The sequence below is a fragment of the Neopelma chrysocephalum genome, unplaced genomic scaffold (assembly GCF_003984885.1).
Source record: "Neopelma chrysocephalum unplaced genomic scaffold, ASM398488v2 Primary Assembly neopelma1_61b, whole genome shotgun sequence".
Classification (NCBI taxonomy): domain Eukaryota; kingdom Metazoa; phylum Chordata; class Aves; order Passeriformes; family Pipridae; genus Neopelma; species Neopelma chrysocephalum.
The window spans coordinates 13,035,826-13,057,675 of NW_020897717.1; the positions used below are offsets into that span (position 1 = coordinate 13,035,826).

At 51.3% G+C, this 21,850-nt stretch overlaps 1 protein-coding gene across 1 annotated transcript; it reads left to right on the plus strand.

Annotated features, from left to right (window-relative positions):
- Positions 1-15,458: 15,458 nt before the first annotated feature.
- Positions 15,459-18,899, plus strand: HLX (H2.0 like homeobox). Its single transcript, XM_027681981.1, has 4 exons — positions 15,459-16,337; positions 16,939-17,118; positions 17,593-17,777; positions 18,552-18,899. The coding sequence occupies exons 1-4, from the start codon at positions 15,767-15,769 to the stop codon at positions 18,897-18,899; spliced, it is 1,284 nt and encodes a 427-aa protein (XP_027537782.1). The 5' UTR covers positions 15,459-15,766.
- Positions 18,900-21,850: the final 2,951 nt, after the last annotated feature.

Genomic DNA, 21,850 nt, shown 5'->3' on the forward strand with positions numbered 1-21,850 from the left:
TTACTGACTGACCAACCACCAGCTGGTGGCAGAGCCAGGTATATGTCTGGTACAATAGGTACACATGTCATGTGTCAGCTCGCAGCAGTGCATGTCCCAGCAGGCAGAGAGCATGGCTGCTGTTTGCCTTGCTGCTGCCCAGCGCCGCAGGGTCCCTGTCCCTGCCCACGGCCCCAAGCACTGCAGCCATTCAGAGACAGCAGAGGGAGTAGTGGACATTATACCTGCATGTGAATTAGGGCACAGTAAAGCTTAGTTTATTTCCTACCCTTCACTGGCAAAGGTTTTGCTTTCATGTTCTGGAAGGGGTGGCTGAGAAAAGGAAGTTGGCAGCCAGAGCTGACAGGCGTGGCCACCAGCATGCTGCAGCTCCGAGTGGCACCTGTTAATACAAGGGCTGACTTCGTCTCACGTTAAGTTATTCAAATGCTCATATTTCTGACAGGAAAAAAATTTCTTCCAAAATGTGCCCTGCCTCATTAACAGTCCCCACCCAGGGACCTCCTTTTAACTTCTCCAAGCTTCCCAGCATCTCACCACAGGGACCCGTCAGGGACACAATAGCTCCGGCCTGTTTATTTCATTTCACTTTTCCTCTCCGCTTGGCCAGCAGAGATGTTCTTTGCAAAGATAATAGTTTCAACTTAATCATTCACCTCTTATGTGTCTAAAAGGAGTTAAGGAGACTGGAAGTTTCCAAGAAAAATAAATGAACAGAACTCTTTCAAGGGGGCCTCTTTAAGGCTGTTTTATTGATTAAAAAAAATAAAAAAAGCAAAAGCAGCAAGCTGTTCCCGCACATCACCCCTGCCCTATTTATTTTTTAAATGCATGTTTAAATTTGGAGGGACAGTCATGAATAGAAGGATTATGAAGTGTTTCTCTTTGTGAAGGGATTTGCAGCATGTTTAGAGAGATGATTCCAATGTGATATTCGAGTTGTGTACATTCTGGGAGTTGTAAAGTTGGATCTGGACCCTGAGAGACTCCTTCCTAGGCCTGCATGTGGATGGACAGGGAAAAGCTCACCCATTTATTTAGGTTGGTTGGTTGGTTTGTTTGTTTGTAAGGGGATTGTGATTCTGTCTGGTTCCTTTTGGGGTTGTTAATTTTGTCATGCCCTGAAAGTCCAATCTTTCAGAAAGTCGGAGGACCCAGTCCCTTGATGATGGATCCCATTGGGTTGCCTCTAGTTAAGCAGCCGCTATCACCAGCTCCTTTTGGAAATAAGACCTTTATTTAAGTCACAGAAAAAACATCTTCCTTCCACCTGGCCTGGCTGAGGGACAGTGATTAAAACACATATCTTTCTCACTCACATATCCTGTCCATGGAGCTATTGAGAAAACGTATGTCCTTGGGAGCTGTTGATAAAAATAAAAGGTTGTCTTTCAATAGGGCTTAAAAGGGGCATTTTTATTTTATTGAAAACCTGAAAAATGTGATGGTTTTGGGAAAGAAGCAAGAGAAATCCCTGTTCACTTGTAGATGGGTGTGGATTAAGCCACCATCACTAAGCCTGAACCTGAAGAGTGAGATCCTAAATCATAAAACTACGGGGGAATCCATGTTTTCATTTAACCATCACACCAAAAGCAACATTATGGTGGATGCTAAACCATAGTCAGAAAAAAAATGCCATCTGGAAAGGCTGGAAGGACCTGGCAGGCTGCTCTGGGCTCAGCTCCCTGAAATGAGATAGTTGGTGGTTTCTCCATAGCACCCCGAGAGGAGAAATTGCTCCTGTCATTGCTGTCATATCAGTCAGAGAGGGGAGAGACAGAGCCTTCTGCTGGCAGAGCAATGCAAGAGAACAGCACACAGCAGGGATCTGCCAGAATCCAGTCAAACCAGCAACACAGACAGATCCCCCCTCCCCTGCTCTGTCTCTCTGTGTTTTTCTCTACCTTCAAAGAAAGCTTCTCTGTGGAAAAAAGTGAAATATATGAATTCACAGCAAAGTGACTATGTGGTGCTCTGAGCTCTCTGTTGTGGTGCTGCCCTTTGCTCATGCTTGAGTATGTGTATATGAACGTACACGTACTTAGCACCTTCTCCCTCCGGGTAAGGAGGGTCTCTGCCTGATCCTGCCTTTAGAAAGCAGGATTTCTTACGGGTACAGATTGTAGGACTCATGCAAATATCCATGAAATAGCGGAAAAGGGAATAAATTTGCAACTGTCATGTACTATTCAGAAAAATTCCTGCAGTGCAGACACCCACTTTCCAGACTTTGACGGTTTGGGGAAAAATTATCCTGCTAGGTGGAGTGGGATTTCTAGCTCTTCTCTTCAGCAAATGAAGGGCTGAATTTAGCAAGTTTGGAGTGAGATGGAAGCAAAACATCCCTTCTTCTCCTCTCACTCTTTTTCCCTCTTTTCCTGGGCATGCAGCACCCCCCTTCTTAGAAAACACATCTTCACAGACCTGTTAATTTTCATAAGGCTGTGATGAAGCTCTGGCCTTGGCATGTGTTTCCCTTCCCCCTCCCTGAGCACTCCAGTAACCACACATAACCCAAGCCCAGCACTTTCTGCATGACTCAGATTTTTTTTTAAGAACTAGAATCCAATGGACGTTTTCTTCGTTGATACCACTGGGACTAGAGGTCTTTTTTTTCCCACCAACCTTAAAAACATGCTGATATACTGCAAATTTTTTCTCCTTTCCAATATTTTGTTGTTATTAAAACAGCACCAAGTCCCACAGCACCAAAGGATGGGATCTCTCTTGCTCTTTTCTCCCTTCCTCAACAGTTAATAAAAAAATGAAAAAGGGTAATTATCCATAAAAGAAAACATTGAAGGACACTTGTACTATCCCTGGTGGCTGGATTGAACTGGGGCACTGGTAGTGCAGAATGGAAACATGGCACAGATTGCCTGCAGCTGGACAACCTCCGCCCTGGAGCACAAATAGGAGAAGGGGGATCAGCTGCCATCCTGACAATGGGTCATGCTGGAAAAAACCTGCAATTTTTTTAGACCTGAGGAGACATCCAGCTGAGGCTGGGCACATGTCAGCAGTGCCAGGTGAAGAGCAGAAAATGTCTTTGTGAAGGCAAAGCAGTCCCTCTATCATCCAGGACCTTGGTCCCAAATACAAGCAAAAGTGCTGCAGGAAAGATTAGGTTGAAGAGTAAGGCAGTGAGCTCCCACTCAGAGCTGTCTGAAGACAAGGAAGTTTTGGAAGGGCTGTCACCAGCTTTGGTTGCAATGTAATGTGGCACATACAATCTGCATGATCTCCTGTGCTGGAAACGTAGTTCTACAGTGGGTGTCTAGGAGAGTGCATGCTTGTGCTGGCTTGACAGCAGGGATGGTCCAGCCCTGATCTTCCACTGAAACCACAAGCAACATGTGGAGTCAATGTGTGTTTTCTCATGTGAATCCTGATGAGTTCAAACGAACAGGTTTGGGGCCACGGTTCCCATCTGACATTGCCTGCTTGACGTGATTATTCAACCCCGAATTCCTCCAGTTGACAGCCGTGCTATTTCCAGTCTCTTAGTCAGCATATACCACTCCGTTTCCCAGTCTGATGAGACCTGGTTTTTCCCACACTCCTCCTTAAATGGAAACACATTGTTCATCTTCATTTTATTTATTTATTTGGTATAAAAAAACAAGATAATGCTATAACTTTGAAGTGCTGGCTCTACAATGGTTGGTTCCTTTTTGGAGCAATGGGTTTTCCTAAAAGCCACTCTCAGCAAGATCCTTATCAAACTTTCCTTAGCAGGAGACAATGAACATTTCACAGCATGAAGAGGAAAAAAATAAAAAGGTTAGTGAGAAGACAAATGCTCTATGTGAAGAGATAGCCAGGGAGTAGATGAGATCCCCCAGCCTTGTAGACAGATTATTTTCTGTCTAACAGTTTCTGAACATTTCAGTCGTTGAGTCAGTTCCAGAGTTTATTGAGGGGTGAAAACAGGGACCTGGGCATTGTCTGGACACTTCTGTTTGGGACCTATAAACTTCACCCTGATCTGTCCAAATACCTCACTGCCAGTAGCTGCCAGGGTTGGCAATTAGGATGAGATCCGGAGCAGGGACACAGGTGCCTCTGCAAGCTGTCAAGGGTGACTTTCCACAGCAGGTCACAATGGGACCAGTCTGTTTCCTATTGGGCTGTGAAACTGGTGGTTGACCTGCATGGTGGCACTTGGGGCTGTAGAGAGAGAAGCCTCCTGTGGGAGCCCAGCTGCCAAGCCTTGTGGTGAAGGGGCCTCTCCTAAACTTCTCACATGTTAAGTGAATGTCAAAGGATGCTCTGAGCAGGGACAACCTGGGGTCAGTTTCAGACCTGACCTCTCCTAAAAATACCAGTGCCACAGGACAGCAGATCTGGGAGATAAGCAAATACAGTAAGGGATCATCCTAGCCAATGTCCTGCCAAATTTGAACTGTACCTGCCAGCTCAGCTCCATGAGAACCTCCAGAGGAGCAGGCACTGGGGGTGGCCAATGCCCCAGATCGAGGTAGGGGCCTGGGTGTTGGTTTTGCTGGAAGCAATCACTGCTTTGCTCTGGCTGGGTCAAAAAAGTTCCATACAGGCAGGTGGCAGCTTTGTGTGGAGGAAACATGTCGGCTGGCGTCTGCCATGGGGTTTTTTTCCTTTTAGTATAATTGTATCTTTAAATATTTGGCGGATGGTTTAGAGCCAAGACTATGCAATCAGTCAATGTTTGTTGGTTAAAATAGAAGTAAACGCTAGGTTATATAAACAAAGGAGTGCTCTGGTTTATTGCCCAGGGATAACGCCGGCATTGTTGTGTGGATCCTCATCTGAAGGCTTTGAAGATTGCTTGTTCTATTTATTTTTCTAAATGTGGATAACTTTGTTCTATTTGCTCAGCTTCTTTAGGGCTTGAATAGACAAGAGGTAAAGGGCAGTAAAGGTGGGTCTGGCTCTGAAGAGGCCTGGAGGGAAAATGTGGTTTTGGTTTCTGATCTCATCCAAAAAATGTCCTGCATTTCAATACCCTTAGATAGCTTACACATTGGAAATGCCAAGGAACCGGAAACTTTCACTCCAAAGTCAACTCTGCTTTCATTAATAATTATTTTAAGATAGCATTCAGAGAACAAAACCGTACTACATGGAGCAGAAAGAAACCCCTGGGGAATTCAGGACTGAGCAAGAGTTCAGTCCACCATCCCCATTCTCACACTGGATGTCAAGTATTAGCATCCTGAGATGCGGGCGAGGCGTTCATGTGAGGTGATGGTGAAGAGACATGAGGAAGGGGAGAAAGAAAAGAATAGCGGCAATGGCAGAGCCCAGCCACTGCTGGGGTGGGAAGGGCAGGGCTGTGCACCTGGGGCTGTGGAGGGGCTCAGTCTGCCTCAGATGACCTCCAGCGCCCACAAAAGCAACATCCAGGGATCACGTGTCCTCTTAATTTCTTCATGTGATGCAGGTGAGTACTTGACCCTGTTTCACAGATGGAAAAACTGAGTCACAGAACAAAACATGGGACTTGACTTCTTGCTTTGGACCTGATCTGGTATCATCCCTACCCTCTTTTCTTGTCACAAAGTTGCTGCCTGTGCCTGTGATCTGCTTCTACAAGTACTGGAGATAATTTCAAATAGCGTTAGATTTATCACTTCTGTACATAACGTGCCAATCCAGCACGTTGTGAAAGCACAACAGCAACAAGAAGCATATGTTCTGAGAGTCAAGTTAGTGGGATTTTTTTTTCACTGCCAAGGACAATAATTTTTTTCTCCTTTTTTTTTTTCAAAATAAACATCATGCTGGAATGTGCTGCAGCAAATGGCTTGGGCTCTATTATATTTCATGCAGCTTTCTAAACAATTTTCAACCCTGCTGGCCTGGTGTCAAACAGAAGGCAACCAACAATAGCAAAATCCCATTAAAGCTGAGAAGGTTCCTTCCTGAGGTGAACACGGCCAGAAATAGTAATCTTGGCTCGCTTTTCAATTTGGCATTGGGGACTAATAATGCCTGTTCTCCTAATGGAAATTATCTAATTTCATCCAAGTGCAGCTCCAGAGAGAGCTGGGCTGACGCACAAACAGTCAATATAACAACATTCTTCTTGAAGAGCTGAACAATGGAGCTTTGGTGGGACCGTGATTAACAACGTCAAACTAAGAACAAACAGAAGGTGTAAAAATAGGCATCTGAGGAGTTGACACAACAGACTATTTTTCATCTGTAAGGCCAGAGGAGAATAGCTTGTAAAATTGTATGCTTGGAGCACTTCATCAGATGTTGTGTAGAAGGACAAAAAAAAAAAAAGTCCATTTCCCATCAGGGTCTAAATGTACTGAGGAACTGCACATGCTTTATTAATATAAATCACACTAGGAGTATAACTCCCATTAGCATTAAAGAACCATTTTTCAATGAAATACTCTTGCACCAGGAACACCTAATGGGAAATAATGGTGTTTGCTTCATTTGAAGAGAATAGTAAAATACAGTGTGGAGACAGAGAAGGTAGAGAACCATTTCTTCCCTCCAATGCTACGGGTTTTTTTGTCTGCCATAAGATATTCCCTTCCCAGCCTAGCAGAGCTGTATCCAGCAGCAGTGCGGAGGCCCCTAGAGCTGGTAGGGAATGAGGATGGGGGGAAAGAGCTGCTCCAGAAAACTGGAGCATTTCTTGGGCCAGGGGTTAAAGCGATGCTTTCCTGTTTCCCGCAGGCCCCACCCAGGCTGGGTGAGAGAAGGGGTCCAGCCTCCCTCCATCCACCCCTGCTTCCTCCCCAGAGCATCCTCACATTTGGAGTGCTGGGATGGCTTCAGGCCACCTCCACCCCCTTACCCACATGGTTCAATCTCACTCTGGAACTTCTTGTCATCAATCTAAAAATAACACTCCCCCAAAACCAAATCACCATCCCTGACATTATTTATCACGTCTAGAGAAAAAGCATCAGTTCCCACATTTCCCTTTAATGCTGAAGCCACAGCTGGACTCACAGTGTGCCCAGTACATTAAAAAGCAGAAGCATTAGAAGAAGGTGAAACTGCCACACAACTCATAGGTCTGGTGTTTTCCTGCTTTCCCCAGGGCTCTGGCTCAGATATTTGCCCTGTAAGGAGCTGCATGTGCCTGGGGTGAAAGCCAACCCCTGTGTTTGTGCGGGCACACACACTGGCTCCCAAACCTTAGCCTCACCTTGGTTTGACACTGAAGGATTTACTCTCCCTCCTGGCTTAAGCGCTGCAGCTCTCTTCTAAGCTCTTAATGAAAGGAAGGTGTAGCCTTGAAATGTTGGACAAAATTTCCAACTCTGGTTAAGCAGGTTTGGTTTCTTTTAATTTTTACAAAATCTCAAGTAGCCATTTACTCAGTGTTATTTTTAGAGTGTGAGAGGGGAGGTCTATGTTTTCATAAAATCCCCATATGTGTGCTCAGGCAATGGGATTTTGTGCGGGACACGACACAGTTAACTTGCCTCCGTGTTGTGGCCGATGGCATCCAGGAATGACCCCGCTCCCCCTCGCTCACCCCGCAGGTCACCCCCTGCTCAGGGTCTGCCAAAATTGTGTCATTTTCTTGTTCTCCTTCCTCCTAACAACAATAAAACTGATGAAACGTATGGAAATTGCTAGTAATGAAAGAAAAGTGTACCAGAAGTAATACAACACCATGTTGCCTTCAGCCTCAGCTTTCACACCCGGTTAGTCCCCAGTTCTCCCGGAAACCAGTGACTTTCTCCATGTGAAAGTGCTAGTCCCCCCTCCACACCCAGCCCTGCTTCCCACAGCCCAGCCTCAGGCTCAGCCCCCTCCCTGCACCAGTTGACCCCTTTTCACCTTCCCTCTTGCCCCTGGTCCTTTCAAATCAGGTAGGATACCTCTCATGTCTCAAAATACCCAATATATGAGTCACATTCTTGTCCAGGAATATTTCTTGCCTCCACTTTGGTGGGCAGCAGCATCCCATAGAAATGAAACTAGCATGGCACAGTTGCCATCTGTGCCACCTGCCTGCAGGCAGTGCTGCCACCTGGGTCTGCCAGAGTCCTGGGCAACACTCTGCATCCAGCTGGTACCCAAAGCATCCATGGGGGGCCTAGGGAGAAAATCAGAAATTTTCAGAGACCAGAAGGGTAAAGTTTTGTGGCTGAGCCCATTCCCAGTGGTCCCAGTGGTGATGCACCAAGACCAAATTTGACCCAGAAAGATGGTTGTGATTGAGGATTTTATTTTCAGCTTGCACTAGAGGGTGCTGCTTCGTTAGGGTTTGGGAAAGATCGCAGTAATGAGACCGTCTCCAACGTCTTTATTCCTTGCAAAGTTAGCCTGAGACCTGAAATATGTTGAGATTCATATTACCATTCAGTGTGGCCTCAAAATGAAACAGATTGCTTAGCTGGGAAAAAGAGAATGTCTTGGCTTGGAAAAGAGTTTATACATCTGGGGGATCAGGGTAAACACTTGGGTTAGACATGGTGACAAATGAAAGGAAAAACTGGTCAGCATTGGCCTTTTTCTCTCCATTTCACAATTCCAGGATGAATGGATGCCTCAAGGAGCTGAGAAATTATGAAAAGAAATTAAGGACAGGACAGTGAAGGCAGACGGGGGATAATGAGACTTTGGAATTTACTACTGCAGGACAGATAATCAAAATCTCATGATAAAGTTTTCTAGAAGAAGTAAAATCAAAATACATTTTATGACCACTACAGTCTTTTGGCTAAGATAAAGGTAACCAGATCCCAGGCATCAAGATATAAAATGATGTGTTAGAGGTATCAGCAGAAAATGACTTCCCCTCTGTGCTGCATTGCTCTGTTGACTGTGCCTCCTCTGGTTTTGTTTCCATTTGCTGAAGGCATGGAGGAATGGCTATTGCTGTAGGCAGCATCCCAGATCCACAGCTGGGAAGGGGGTACCTTACACGGCTCTGCTTGGCTCCAAGAGCATCTTCCCATCCTCCTGGGTGTCTCACAGGGAGGGGACCTGGGTCTTTCAAGAGCTGGTGGAGCCTGGCACAGGGAATCTCTGAGCTGTCCAAGTCATGGCTGGACTTTATTTAGGGCAGATTCAGTTCCAGGAGGGAAACTTTTAGGAGGCAAGCAGGTCTGGAGGGTACTATGTAAATGCTATACAATCTGGCACACTTGTTTATGGGCCCATAAAATTCCCCTGGCTGGCACTCCCATTTGGTATCCACCAGAAAGCATCTCCCTTGGGGAAAAAAAGGTTAAAATAGAACTTTTTTGAAGGACTTTGATGACATTGTTCTTCTGGGGTTTTATATGTGCTAGTAGCAAGGAAAGAGCTGGCTTTAAAGTTGGTCTGATGTGTACCTACTGCATTTAAATCCACTTTGAACATGAAAGGAGTGGTGGAAGAAAAACAATAACTATTTTCAAATCCAGATGAGTTTTACAGAGTAATTTTCTTCTAGAAACTTGACTTCCTTATGGGGTTGATTTTGCCTTTTATGTGTCTGCATTCTGATATCTTTATTTCCAGCTTCCCCACATTTTTGACCACTGTTGGCAAGAAGGAGGAAACTGTTTCTTACTAAAACTTTTATTGGGCAGTTATTAGTATTTCCTTCTTCAATATTGAACAGCTTTTCTGTGCAGTGACTTTAATGTACTGCTGCTGGAGGGGCAAAGGGACTAAGGCATCAGCTAAATTTTGTGGAACTTGATGGGATTGCTCTGACAAAATCATAGGGGTGATGATCTACTATGGGAATAAAAGATCCTCCGTTCACCTTCCATCTGTACTTGCACCTAAATATACAACTTAAACTGAGATATACCAACCCTGTCCTCAACAGCAGTAATTTGCCTCATTTAAGGAGCTGCCCCTTTGGCTCTCAGCTGAAAACAGGTGTAATTATACTCTCCTGTCAGATTTAGGAAATACCTGTGGATGGCCTTTCTGCACTGAGAGTCGAATCACCTTCATTTTACACAATGATTCTTGTTTTCAGTCACTGTGCACTGTGCACAGTGGGCATGTTAATGCTTCTCTCATCGGCGGTTGCACATTAGAGCAGGGGGTCAGCACTTCTGCACGTCATGTCACCTTTAATCAGCTACCGGAGGGTGAATTGCAGACCAGCTCTCTGCAGACCTCTCTGCTGGGGTGGCCTGGAAAATCGCAACTAGCCCGTGATAAGTCCCTCTGCAAGCAGGTTATGGTCCGACCACAGTGTAAAGGTGGAGCAACCTATGAAATCAGGATGATTGGATGGTAGATATGATATGATATATGATATGATGGAAATGAAAACAAACTCAGGGGCTCTCCATGCAAGAAGGACCCATTTTAAATTGCAGAAAGCGGTTCCAAGAAGCAGCACTTAAATTAATGTATGACCTGATGAGAGTTTAGAGCAGACTAGAAAGAGGGTCACAGAGGTCCTACCAGCCTGTCCCTCAAATGCACGTTTCCCCCAGCACCCTCACCCTGGCTGGCCACATGATGGAGAAGCTAGTTTTGGGAACTATGATAGTAAAAAACTTTTCTTAGTGGCAGAGTTAATTTGGCATCCCCAAGGACAGCAACAGACAGACCAGGATGCAGTGAGAGTGGGAAACTGGTACTTCCAAGATCAAGCACCTTGAGCCTTTATGGCATTGCAGACTTACAGTGCCCAGGTCCAGGCACAACATCAGATGCCTAAAAATGACATTCACATCAACAATGCCCACCAATACAACAGGCAGAACTTGCCTGCCCTAACTCTCTTGTGGAGAGGCACTTCTCTCCAACTGCTATTTATTACCCTAACCCTTCTATAAGATTTATGAATCTGCAGCTTTTCATAAAAAAAAAGGAGAGGGGGGAGGAGGAAGGAAAGGTAGCCCCTTTCCCTATATGCATGGCTGTGGAAAGATGTAGTGCCCTCCCACATATCCTGAGCCAGGCACTGAGGGGCTGAGGTGAATCAGTGTTTTCAGGTCCCCACTCTCTCTGTCTGAAGGGACTTGAGGGACTTGCATTTGGAAGAATGCAAAAAGTCTCCGTTTAAAATGCCTCAGCTTCACGTGCTCGAATGTGTTTCATCAGACCAGCAGCTGAAAGAAAGACACAGTGTGCAAATGTGCCAGTGTGTGAACAAGTCTCCAACTCAGTGGCCAGTGTGCTGTCCCTGGAGCTGGGAGCTTCCGGCTTTGATCTGCTTTCACATATGGACCAATTCAGTTGGACCTATTATGCTGGAACATATGGACAATTCTCACATGCAGAAAACCCCATGGAGCTTTCAGAAAACTACAATATAGACATTTCAGAGGAATTTTGCTTCAGAGCAATTTTAGCATGCCCTGTGGACTCAATTCCCATCAAGGATTCCTATGTGTGCACCCCAAGACCTCTCCATGATGCAAAGCTGCAAGTGATGAGGATCAAGCGCTTCTCTCCAAAAGCATACTCTGACAAACTCAAACACTAATGAAAATACACCCGCAGGAGGCTTGAAATCCTGCCCTACCTCACGGAAACCCAGATTCCGCCTGCTTTCAGGCGCCTTTCACGAATGCTCAGCAGATGACATAACGTTAGTCGTGACTTACTGACACAGGTATTCAACTAAATAACGCGTGAAACAATGGAAAGGAAACGTCAAGGGGTTGACCAGCTCAGTCAACGGGTTCGCATGCGATCCTGGGCAGTTCCTGCCCCGCAGCGCCTGCGTTGCTGTTGAGTTCCCAGATAACGGGCTGTGCCCAGCTGAGGGAATCCCCACCGGCACCGCGCTCGGGGGGCTCTGCCCGCGGTCATGGAGGCCAGTCCCGGTGCAGCGGTCCCCGTATCCCGCGGCGGTGCCGGGGGAGCACCGGCAGCACCACCGGGACCCCTCTGCCATCTGCAGCGCACCCCTGCCTACCCTGCAGCCCCCAGCCTGGAGCGGGTGCGGCGGGAGGGGCTCCCCAAACGTTGCTCGCACGGACCCGGGAGTGAGGGAGTTTTGGGAGTGGGAGGGTGAGGGGAGCCCCGTCCCGGGGGCTCGGCAGGTGGCGACAGAGCACGGGTTTAGTGGGGTGCTCGGCGCTGCTCAGAGCGGGCGGGGAGCGGGGGCGACTCCGAGGGACGCCCGGGGCAGGGGGTGCAGCAGTCCCTCTAACGCCACCCGAGCGAACCGTCTTCCTGGAGGACTCGTCATGAGGCTTAAACAATTATTTTTACAAGTACTCCTACAGAGAGATATAATAGGATTTTTAAAATATTTTTCTTTATTTTTAAATATATTGCACATGTACATTTCTTCTATATAAAAACAGAGGAATAAACAGAGCACATATAGAAGCCTAAAAGCCAATAGGCAAGGCTCAGGCCGCGGGAGGAGGAGGAGGGCTGGAGGCCGCTTCGGCAGCATCCTGGGCCAGCTCCGAGGGGAAAACTCGGCTCACCATATTCCCCCCCATTCCACCTCCGGAGAGCGCGGCTGGGCCGCCGAGCGCTGCCTGGGCTGACGGGAGCCCCGAACCCCCAGTGGGGTGAACGGTCTGCGCCGGGCTCAGGCACCGTCCGGGGCTCGGTGCCCGCCGGTCAGGCGCTCGGGCTGCCAAAATCCCACAGGGGTCTGTGGGATCTACCTGCCGCCCGTAACTCGCCGGGAAGCTGGACGGGGCAGAGAAGGCCGAAAGAGTGGCCCGTCGTCCCCGTGGGGCGCTGGCAGGCAGCGCCCAGCCCTTTCCGGGATGCTCCCGGCCCCGTGCCTGCAAGTAGGGACGGGGAGCTGCAGCGCCTCGGGGTTAGCCCTTCTATTTCCCCTCGTAAGAACTCCAATAACTCTTTTTCCACCTCCTTTGTCGTCCTCGGGGAAGAAAAAAAAAAGTCCTTCGAGACTCCATTCCTTAAAAAAAAAAAAGAAAAAAAAGCAGCAGCATCGCTCCTGCCGCACAGTTCATTCGCCTCCTTCTCGAGTCCCTCGGAAAGCAAGATTAAAGGGGAAAGTCGCAGCTGTATATTTATGTTTTCATTGCTAGAAGGGAATTGATTTCCTTGCATTTATTTTTGTAGTTGCAATACACAAGGGCGGATTTGCGTCACCAAAGCAACTTGCTGGTCGAGATAAAGTTGCACAAATATTGAAAAGGGAAGTGCTCGCACTCATTATGAAGTTTTTCACCGGAAGAAATAAGGATTTCTGCTGTATCCTAAAATACTAAAGCCGCTTCTATTTTGGGACAAATCTCGCAGGCACATCCGCTCATTTAGTCGGAGTTGGAATCTCTCAAAAAACAGGAGATGACCTGGACTGCAGCGAGCCCCGGGTTTCCTGCAGCCTTCTCCCTCCTTGCGCGGGAAGGAGGGGCCGCCGCCTCCCCGGACTAGCGCGGCCGCGCAGCCCTGCGCGTCCCCGGCCACCGGGCCGGAGGGTGCGTGGGCAGGAAGGCCTTCAGAGGGCTTTGGGGAGAGAGGACATCCTTGTCCCCGGAGAGAGGGAGCGGCCGGGGGCTGAGGCAGGTGCTTCTCCTTTCGGCAGCGGAGGGTGCGCGGGGGCGCAACGCGACCGAGCCCCGGGAAAGCACCTGCCCCCGCGGCCCGGACGCCCCAGCTCCCTCGCCCTCCCGAGTCCCAGCCCGGGGGTGAAGTGCTTCAGTGCAAGGTGTTTAGAGTTTCCTTCGGGGTTATTTCAGTCCCCGCGGGATGACAGCGCTTCTCCGCGCGCAGGATACCTGCAGCACCGCGGCCGTGCCCCGGGCCGAGCCTGCCCGGGGCTCCCGCAAACGGCGACGGGAGCTCCCCTCCGGTGAGGCTCATGGCCGGACTCCGCTCGGCAGCGAGGCGAGCGGAGTTTTGAAATCAGCTCTTAAAAAAACCCAACACCCCCCACCCCCAAACCCAAAAACATAGAAAGAAAGAAAGAAATAAAACCACCGTGTTGGGTTTTGTTTGTTTTTTTACCCCTGACTGACTGGTGAGCAGCCACAGGCTGGTACAACGATACGGGGTATCAGTGGCAATTGCAGCAGTAATTTAACGAACCGATTTGCGGCCGGGATGCAGCGCTCAGGGCACACATCGTTGCCCGTCCCTCGGGCGGGCTGGCAGGGCGACTCTGCCCGGCAATGGGGACGCCAGTGGAACCAGAGTCGTTCGATTCGGTTTGAGAGCAAGAGGCAGGCGCTGGTCAGCTGGCGGGGGGATAAAGGCGGGGTGAGGGGCGCGGGTGGGAGATGCAAGGAAAAGGAGCTTTCCGCTGTCGAGTCAGGAAAAGTTCAAACCTAATCAACCTTTTCTTTCTCCAGCTTCGGTTTTCGGACACATCTTGGCAAGCCAGCCCGTCTTCATTTTTCGGTTTTGCCTCGTTAATAAGAACCAAAGCAAAGCAAAGCGGTACTTGGCTTTTCCCAGAGAACCAGCCTCACCTTTACCCGTGCACACGGTTATGGCCAAGGAACGCGTTCGCTCTTGCTCGCAGGTGGTTTCAATATTCACATGGAAGCTATATCTTCATACCTGGAGAAAGAAAAATAGTTTGCCTTTCTGGCGGTTCCCCGAAAATCTTCTGAATGTGGGAAACCCTTTGGAAAAAATAATATGATATTTTTGAAACAAAAACAAAGCAAACTTTCAATCGTCCGACCCGGCAGCCTACTCAAAACGGCAGCGACTCCTTTATTTGTACGAAAACTAAAAATAAAGAAACAGTTGATTTTCAGAGTCAGGTCAGGACAAATGTGATGTTAGATGTGAGGGGGGAAAGCAACAAAGGCGCTTTGACAAATCTGTCCCTAAATCATTGCAGCGAATACAGCTAATGGTTGTGTTCCAGGAAAAAAAATGGAGGTAATTCTGTTGTTAAGGGTTCGAGAAATTACAAAGCAATTTTTAAGGTGTAATTGTTGTGGAAGTAGATGCAGCCACCGGGATGGAGAACATGATAAAAAATCTATAAAATTGCACTGTTGTCAAAATACGATTAATTAATTAGTCGCTGCTAATGCAGGATGCAAAACTCCTGGGCCCAGAATATCTGGGAGCTCTCATAAATACATATGTTGTGTGCATCAGCACAGACTCCTTCTCTTGCAGACTATCCCAGGCTCATTTATCCGGGAAGGAAACACATTTCCTTGAGAATCGTTTCCAAGAGGACAGACCTGTCTCCAACCTCCAAGAATTTTCCTGCGCGTTTCTTTCAAATGTTTGGAAATCGCAGCAGCAGCAAGCGCAGCGACCTTGCGCTGTATTTTTCTTCCTTTTTTTTTTTTTTTTTTTTTTGCGAGGGGAGAGTGTTTAAAGTCGAGGGCGGAATTTAAAGAAGAGGGGGGATAGGTGTGTGTTGGGGTGTACTTTGTGGGGCAAACCGCGCCAGGTTGCGGGTAGGGGCCACGCAATTCGCGCTGCCGGCGCGGTGGCCCGTACCAGCGACGCGGCCCTGCGTGGGCGTGTCGGCGGGCGGTGCTGCCCGGCCCCGCGGATCGCGGATTGGGCGTGGGGAGGGAGCGAGGGCTGCTCGCTGCCAGAGAAAGTTTTGGGGAGGGGTGGATATTTTTTTCTTCCCCTAGAGCGAGGAAAGGGGGTTTGGTTTGGGTTTGTTTTGTTTGCGCCGCTCCGCTCCTCGCCCACTCGCTTTCTTCGTCTGGCCGCGGCTTTTGGGGACTTTTTAATTTTCGGGTTTATTTTTTTCTTTTTTCATCTTTTGGTGGTTGGCTCTCCCCCCTCGCCCCTCCGGGAAGTGCTCTGCCAGCCGCCTCTCGCCCCGCCATCCCTGCCCATGCGCCGCGGGCAGCGGGCAGCTCCGCGGCTCGCACCCGGGAGCTGAGCTGCGGAGCGGCGCGTCCCCTCCCCGGGCAGGATGTACACGGCCGGGCTGGCTCCTTTCTACGCCTCCAACTTCAGCTTGTGGTCAGCCGCGTACTGCTCTGCATCGGGGCCGGCAGCCGGCGGCTGCTTCCCGCTGGACGCCGCGGCGGCGAAGAAGCCGTCTTTCTGCATCGCCGACATCCTCCACGCCGGCGGCGAGGCGGCGGGAGGACCCGCCGACAGCCTGCCCGGAGGTCCCGGCACCGCGATGCCGGCGGCGCTGGGAGCCGTCCACCACGGAGGTCCCTTCCACGCTACCGCCTCGCCGCTCCGGCCCACGCCCGTCGTGGCCCCCGATGCCCCCGCCGCCACCTTCCCACCGCGCCTCTCGCCTCTCTCCGCCGCCTACCACTCCCACCACCACCGCCCCCCGCAGCACCGGTCCCCCGCGGCGGCAGCGGCGGCGGCGGGCGGCGGAGGCGCCCCGGCCCCCGCCCGGCTGCCCGGCGGCCACACGCACGGCTCGGCACCGGCGCCCGCCAGCAAAGACCTGAAATTCGGTATCGACCGCATCTTATCGGCGGAGTTTGACCCCAAAGTTAAGGAAGGCAACACGCTGAGAGGTAGAGAAATTGGCTTGTCTGCTTTCCCTGCTAGCGCTCTCGGTGCTCTGTTACTTGTTCTGTAATTGCTTTAGCGGGTTACACTCGCGATTTGAAAACTTTTCGACCTAGCCGAAAAAAGAGTTATTAAAAAAAAAAGCGCGTTATAAATTCGGGTTTCTAATAGCGCTCACTAAACCAGCCCGAACCCCGAACCCCGCACGGCAGAGCCGCGGCACAGGGCTTGCGCCCCTGGGAAAATAGCGATAGTGTGAAAATAGCGAGCGGAGCGCTCCGCGCTACTCGGAGCGGCCGGGGATTTCTGTCTCCGAGGGCACAGCCCGTTTAAAAGCTTTCGCTGCAATCCATCTCCCCTCGCGGCCTGTAAACATCCTGACCAAAGAGAGTAAATAAATCGGAGGATGTCTGACCGCTGGGCCACGGCCACCCCTCCCGAGGAGAGCCCCTGGGGGCGGGAGGCGGCTGCCTGGTGCCCCTTCAAGCCCCTCCGGCCGGGGACCCGCTCCGCCTGGCCCCGGCCCCGGCTCCGCTGTCCGGACCATGCCGGGGTGTCGGTCTCGACCGCGGTATAACAGAGCTCTCCTTGTTCCTGTGCTCGCAGATCTGACCTCCTTATTAACTACCAGCCGCCAAACTGGGGTTCATCTCCCCAACTTGCAGCCTTCCGCCGGCCAGTTCTTCGCGTCTCTAGACCCCATTAACGAGGCCTCTGCTATCCTGGGTCCCTTAAACACAAACCCAAGGAGCTCAGTGCAGCACCAGTTTCAAGACACTTTTCCAGGTACATCTTGTCCCTCGTCGACCCTCCCGTGGCGAAGGGCCCTCCGTCCTGGAGCAGCCCCCTTCCTCCCGGAGGGACTCGCCAGGCACTTTTGAAAGGCCAGGCCGTGTGTTTTCTAGGGAGGTTCAGATTTTGGGCGAAAACCGGGCTGCGTTGGGGGGGAGGAAGAACCGGCTAGGGCCTGATCTAGAGGACCATCCCATCGAGTACAGAAATAATACTTGGGCCGAGAGAGAAGATGCGGGGAGGGGGGAGAGGAAGAAATTCAGGTTCCAGACAACTTCACCCGCGCCCAAGGAAGCATAGGCTGACAGGACACGTACCCAGCCGGCAGGCAGGGCCACGCTGGCTCAGGCCCTCCCCGCACACCACAGTCCAACTCTTATTCTGATCGATTTAAGGCTCCCTTCAGGCTGTGATATTAATAACGCTGTCTCCTTCTCCCTCCCTCTGCTTTTCTCTCTCCCTTCTCAGGTCCATATGCAGTTTTAACCAAGGACACGCTGCCCCAGACGTACAAGAGGAAACGCTCCTGGTCTAGGGCTGTTTTCTCCAACCTGCAGAGGAAAGGTTTAGAAAAACGGTTTGAAATCCAGAAGTATGTCACCAAACCGGACAGGAAGCAACTGGCGGCGATGCTGGGGCTGACAGATGCTCAAGTAAGAAAAGCTTCGGTTTTATTTCAAATCTTACTTCCAGTTTAGATGAATACCAGAAGGTGGGGAGGTTTCAAAGTGATTTCCTTTCCTCCGTCTTTAGCGGGGCTGGCTGAGGAGCTGGACCTCACCCCGAGCATCTCTTGCGTGCAGATTCCGCAGAGTTTTTGTTTTGGCCACTGAGGAGCAGGCCAGGCAGAGAGGAAAGTGGGGCCAGGGCAGACCGTCAGAGTGTGCTTTACTGGAGTGTAGTTCTCTGTAGGAGGCAGTTTAGGTCAAAGGAAGTAGAAGCAAACACACTATTTTTAATGTCCCCTTTTTTTCTCTCTCTCTCTTTTTTTTTTTTAATTCTAAATCTTTCCCCACGTTGTGAAATCCATCGTTCTGAGGAAGTGAAAACACTTCTTCAAACGGAATCATTAAACGCCCCTCTGTAATGATTCCACTATTGAGGGCCCACAGCGTGCAGAATTGTATAACGCTGTGGTTTCTTGAGCAAGATTTGGTTTCCTGGAAGAAGAAACAGGAGGAGAGAGGAAACAAACAAATAACACAGAGGGGAGGGTGTGTGGTATTTAAACACACAAACTAGAAGCAGAAAAAAAAAAATAAAGCCCTTTAGTCGCGTCAGGGTGTGGGCAGTGGGAGGTGAGGACGGCTCCTTCTCTCCCCGCGTTACCAGTCCCCGGTGGAAGGCGTCGGGGCCGGGCGCTGCACGGGGCGCGATGCGGGGCGCGCTGGGGCCGTGCCGCCCGTCTAAGGGCGGCGCGGCCGCAGGTGAAGGTGTGGTTCCAGAACCGGCGGATGAAGTGGCGGCACTCCAAGGAGGCGCAGGCCCAGAAGGACAAGGAACCGCCGCCGGAGCCGGAGCCGGCGGCCCAGAGAACCGGCGCAGCGCTCGCCGCCGCCGGGGAGCCCGAGCGCAGCCCCAGCCGCTCCGACGGCGACAGCGACAGCAGCGACGCTGAGTCCCTCGACATGGCCCCCAGCGACACGGAACGGACTGAGGGCGCCGAGCGGAGCCTGCCCGCCGCGGGGCTCGGCAAATCCTCCGGCAGTACCGGGCTCCCGTCCCCGCCGCCGCCGCCAGCCGCTGCCAGCCCCGAGCCGCGGAACGGGCTATAGACGGAGCGGCCCCGCCGCGCCCAGGACCTGTGCGCTAATTTATCTCCCTTTCCCCGCCCCGCGAGTGCGACAAGGCCGGCGCTGTCCGGCCCAGCCCGCTCCCACCTGTGGTCAGCGCCCGGCCTGGCCTGGGGCGAGGGGCCGAGGATGCGGGCGGAGCGGGGACCCTGGGGCCGGGGCGGCTGTGCGTGAGACGGCCACCTCTCCCTCCACGCTGCTCGCAGGAGAGCGGGATTTCTCTATTTTTTTCCTTCTTTTTTATTTTTTTTTTTTAATTTTATTTTAATTCCTGTCCAAGGAAAATCTGAAGAGGGACTTCAAGAACGGTCTCTGAAAATCCCCACCTTTCCCCACCCCTGCCCACAAACAATTTAGAATGTGAAGTATTTTGCCAACGTCCTCATTGGTGCAACGTGTTGCTTCGAATAATCCGGCCAAGAAATACTGCACTGACAAAATATATAAATATATATATATATATATATATATCTCCTGTAAATAAAATGTTTGCTATGGTTTGTAACCACGTCAGTCTTTTGACCAGGGAGAGGGCGGGCGAGGCTGCCCCAGCTTCCTTTGCCCCGCTCGAAGGCAGCCACAGTCTCTCCTCGCCTTGGAGCCCCTCCAGGCAGCCTTCTCCTTTTATTCCTTTCCTAATGAAGGCGGTGACAAGGACCGGATTTGATGACGCAAAATTGTGCCCCCGATGAGAAAGTTACCGATTACATTTGTAGCCCAGCGTGTGCCTACAAGTGTGTATTTGTCGTGTAAGGTGGCTTTTGACTGTCGATGCCAGGCAGAACTGGGCTGTCTGACTCTCGTCACTCTCGGGGCCGCTGTCAAGCGCCGGAGGGGCAGTTTCGGCGTTCAGGGGGGATGCGACGTATTTGTTTTGTTTTGCTTTGCTTTGGTGTCGGTTCGGTTTGCCGCGCACCTCTCCGCAAGCCCCCGCGGAGGGGGGGGGAGGTAGTGCTCTGTGACGTCACTGCTCCGGGGGGGCGCTGTGACGTCATGCAGGCGCTGTGCGCGGCGCGGGGGCGGTGCGGAGGCCGGTCGCGGGATGGGGTTAGGGTTAGGGTTAGGGTTAGGGTTAGGGTTAGCACCGGGGGGACACACGGCGGACTGTCCCCCTACCTCAGTGGGTACCTGTGGGGCAGAATGCTCTCCCTGGTGCGTGCGGCCGCCGGGTGTCCCTGGGGCTCCAGGTCGGGATCCGACGACTGCGCTCGGGCTCATCGTTGACTTCCCTCTTGGAAAAACTTAAAGCGCCACTGTGATCGGTGCTCCACTCCTTTCGGGGCACGTGGGAGGACGGGGGCCGCTCCTCAGCCATCCTACTTCTCCCTCCTCCCTTGCCAAGCAGCATTGATTAGAGCGAAAGACGCGGCGTCGAGAAGCCCCTGTCCTTCCCCGCTGGGAAGCGGGTTTACTGCCTCGGGGCACAAATACGCGGGGGCCAGGAAGGCCTGATCCTGCTCACGGAGGGCAGGGCAAGGGCAGAAGAAGCGAAACCGCCCTCCTCCTCGCCCCTAAGCTGGGCCGATGGGCACTGAGCCTGTGACACCGCTAGAAATAAAGGGGAGATGGAGAAATAAGGTAAAGAACTGAAAAATTCCTGGTGTCCTCCAGAGATGTGGAGGCGGGTGAACACCCGGCCCTTGCCTGCTGCTTCTCTCGGGGCTCAGGCAAGAAATCCTTCGGGGCCGGTGGGGTTTGCCAGGGAGGACACGCTCCTGGGGGCCACCCTTGCTAGAAGGGAGAATCCTTCAGGAGCAAATCCCCGTGGAAAGAGAAGGAAACACCGACAGCATTCCCTCACCACAAGTACTGGGGAAAAGGAGCTGGGACATATGGCAGGCAAAGAGATCGTCCTGCCGGACGAAAAATGAACGGGTGAATTTGTAGAAAATGTCTAAGCGAACGGACACAGGTTTTTCCAGAGCCACGAAGGGCAGGTTGATCTCCAGGAGGAGCGCACACAAAGTTCTGATGCACTCCTGGATGCGTGCAGCGCTCGCGTAGGGCTATGCTCCCAAGGCGACATCCCTGTCTGACTCTTCTTGGGACAGGGAAGCGGGGTGGGGGAAGGAATGGTCTGAAAGGGGCTTGTAAATTAGTTCTGCCTTTAAAACAGTGCCAGAGAGGAAACGAGGGGGTGTTTTGGCTTTTCGGGTATGGGCCCCGTAGTTCGCTTCCAGCCCCAGAAAGTGGCTGCGCCCATCAGCGCGGGATTTGCGTGGTGTTATAAGTCCCCTAAGTGCAAGAGAAGCCGCGGGACAGATGTCCAGCGAAACACAATTGTTTCTCCTCCGTGGTGCGGCTCATGGAACCTCAGGAATCTTGTTTGCCTCTTGAGTTTGCTTGCTGAAGACTGACCCATACAGGAGAGAGGGGGTTTGAGTGGCTCTTGTCAGATGAGAAAGGAAAAGCACGTCGGGAAGGAGTTTCTCTTCCCTTGGGTTAAAGAAATCTGCTTCTCCTCCAAGTGCAGGGCTGTCTGCGCGGAGCCAGGCTCTCCCCACCTCGGCCTCCTCAAATAACGGGAATAATGCCCGCCTGGACGCCGGGTCGGGGAGGGAACAGGGGCAATGCCTTCATGGCACCACTCTGAGATAACGCGACAAAAGAGGGTGGGAGTCGGGCTACGGAGAAAGATGCTCAGATCTGACTGGAAGAGTTGGGATAAAATTCCTTCGACCCGCGGCTGCTTTTTGTGTCCCGCGCACCTCGGGTGCTGTTCGGGCCGAGGGTCTAAGTGGCAGAGCCGGGAGGGTGGGCCTCTTCCTCTCCCCTAGCGACAGGGAAAATAAATAATATCTATTCCCAGTCTGCTCGCGCTGTGCACGGGCAGGTAGAGCAAAGCCAAGAAAACGATTCTGCGGAAAGATGCGTGGATGAAGGGATTTGTGCCTGTCTGGACAGGGAAGGGAGTTTTCCCGGTCCCGCGAGGC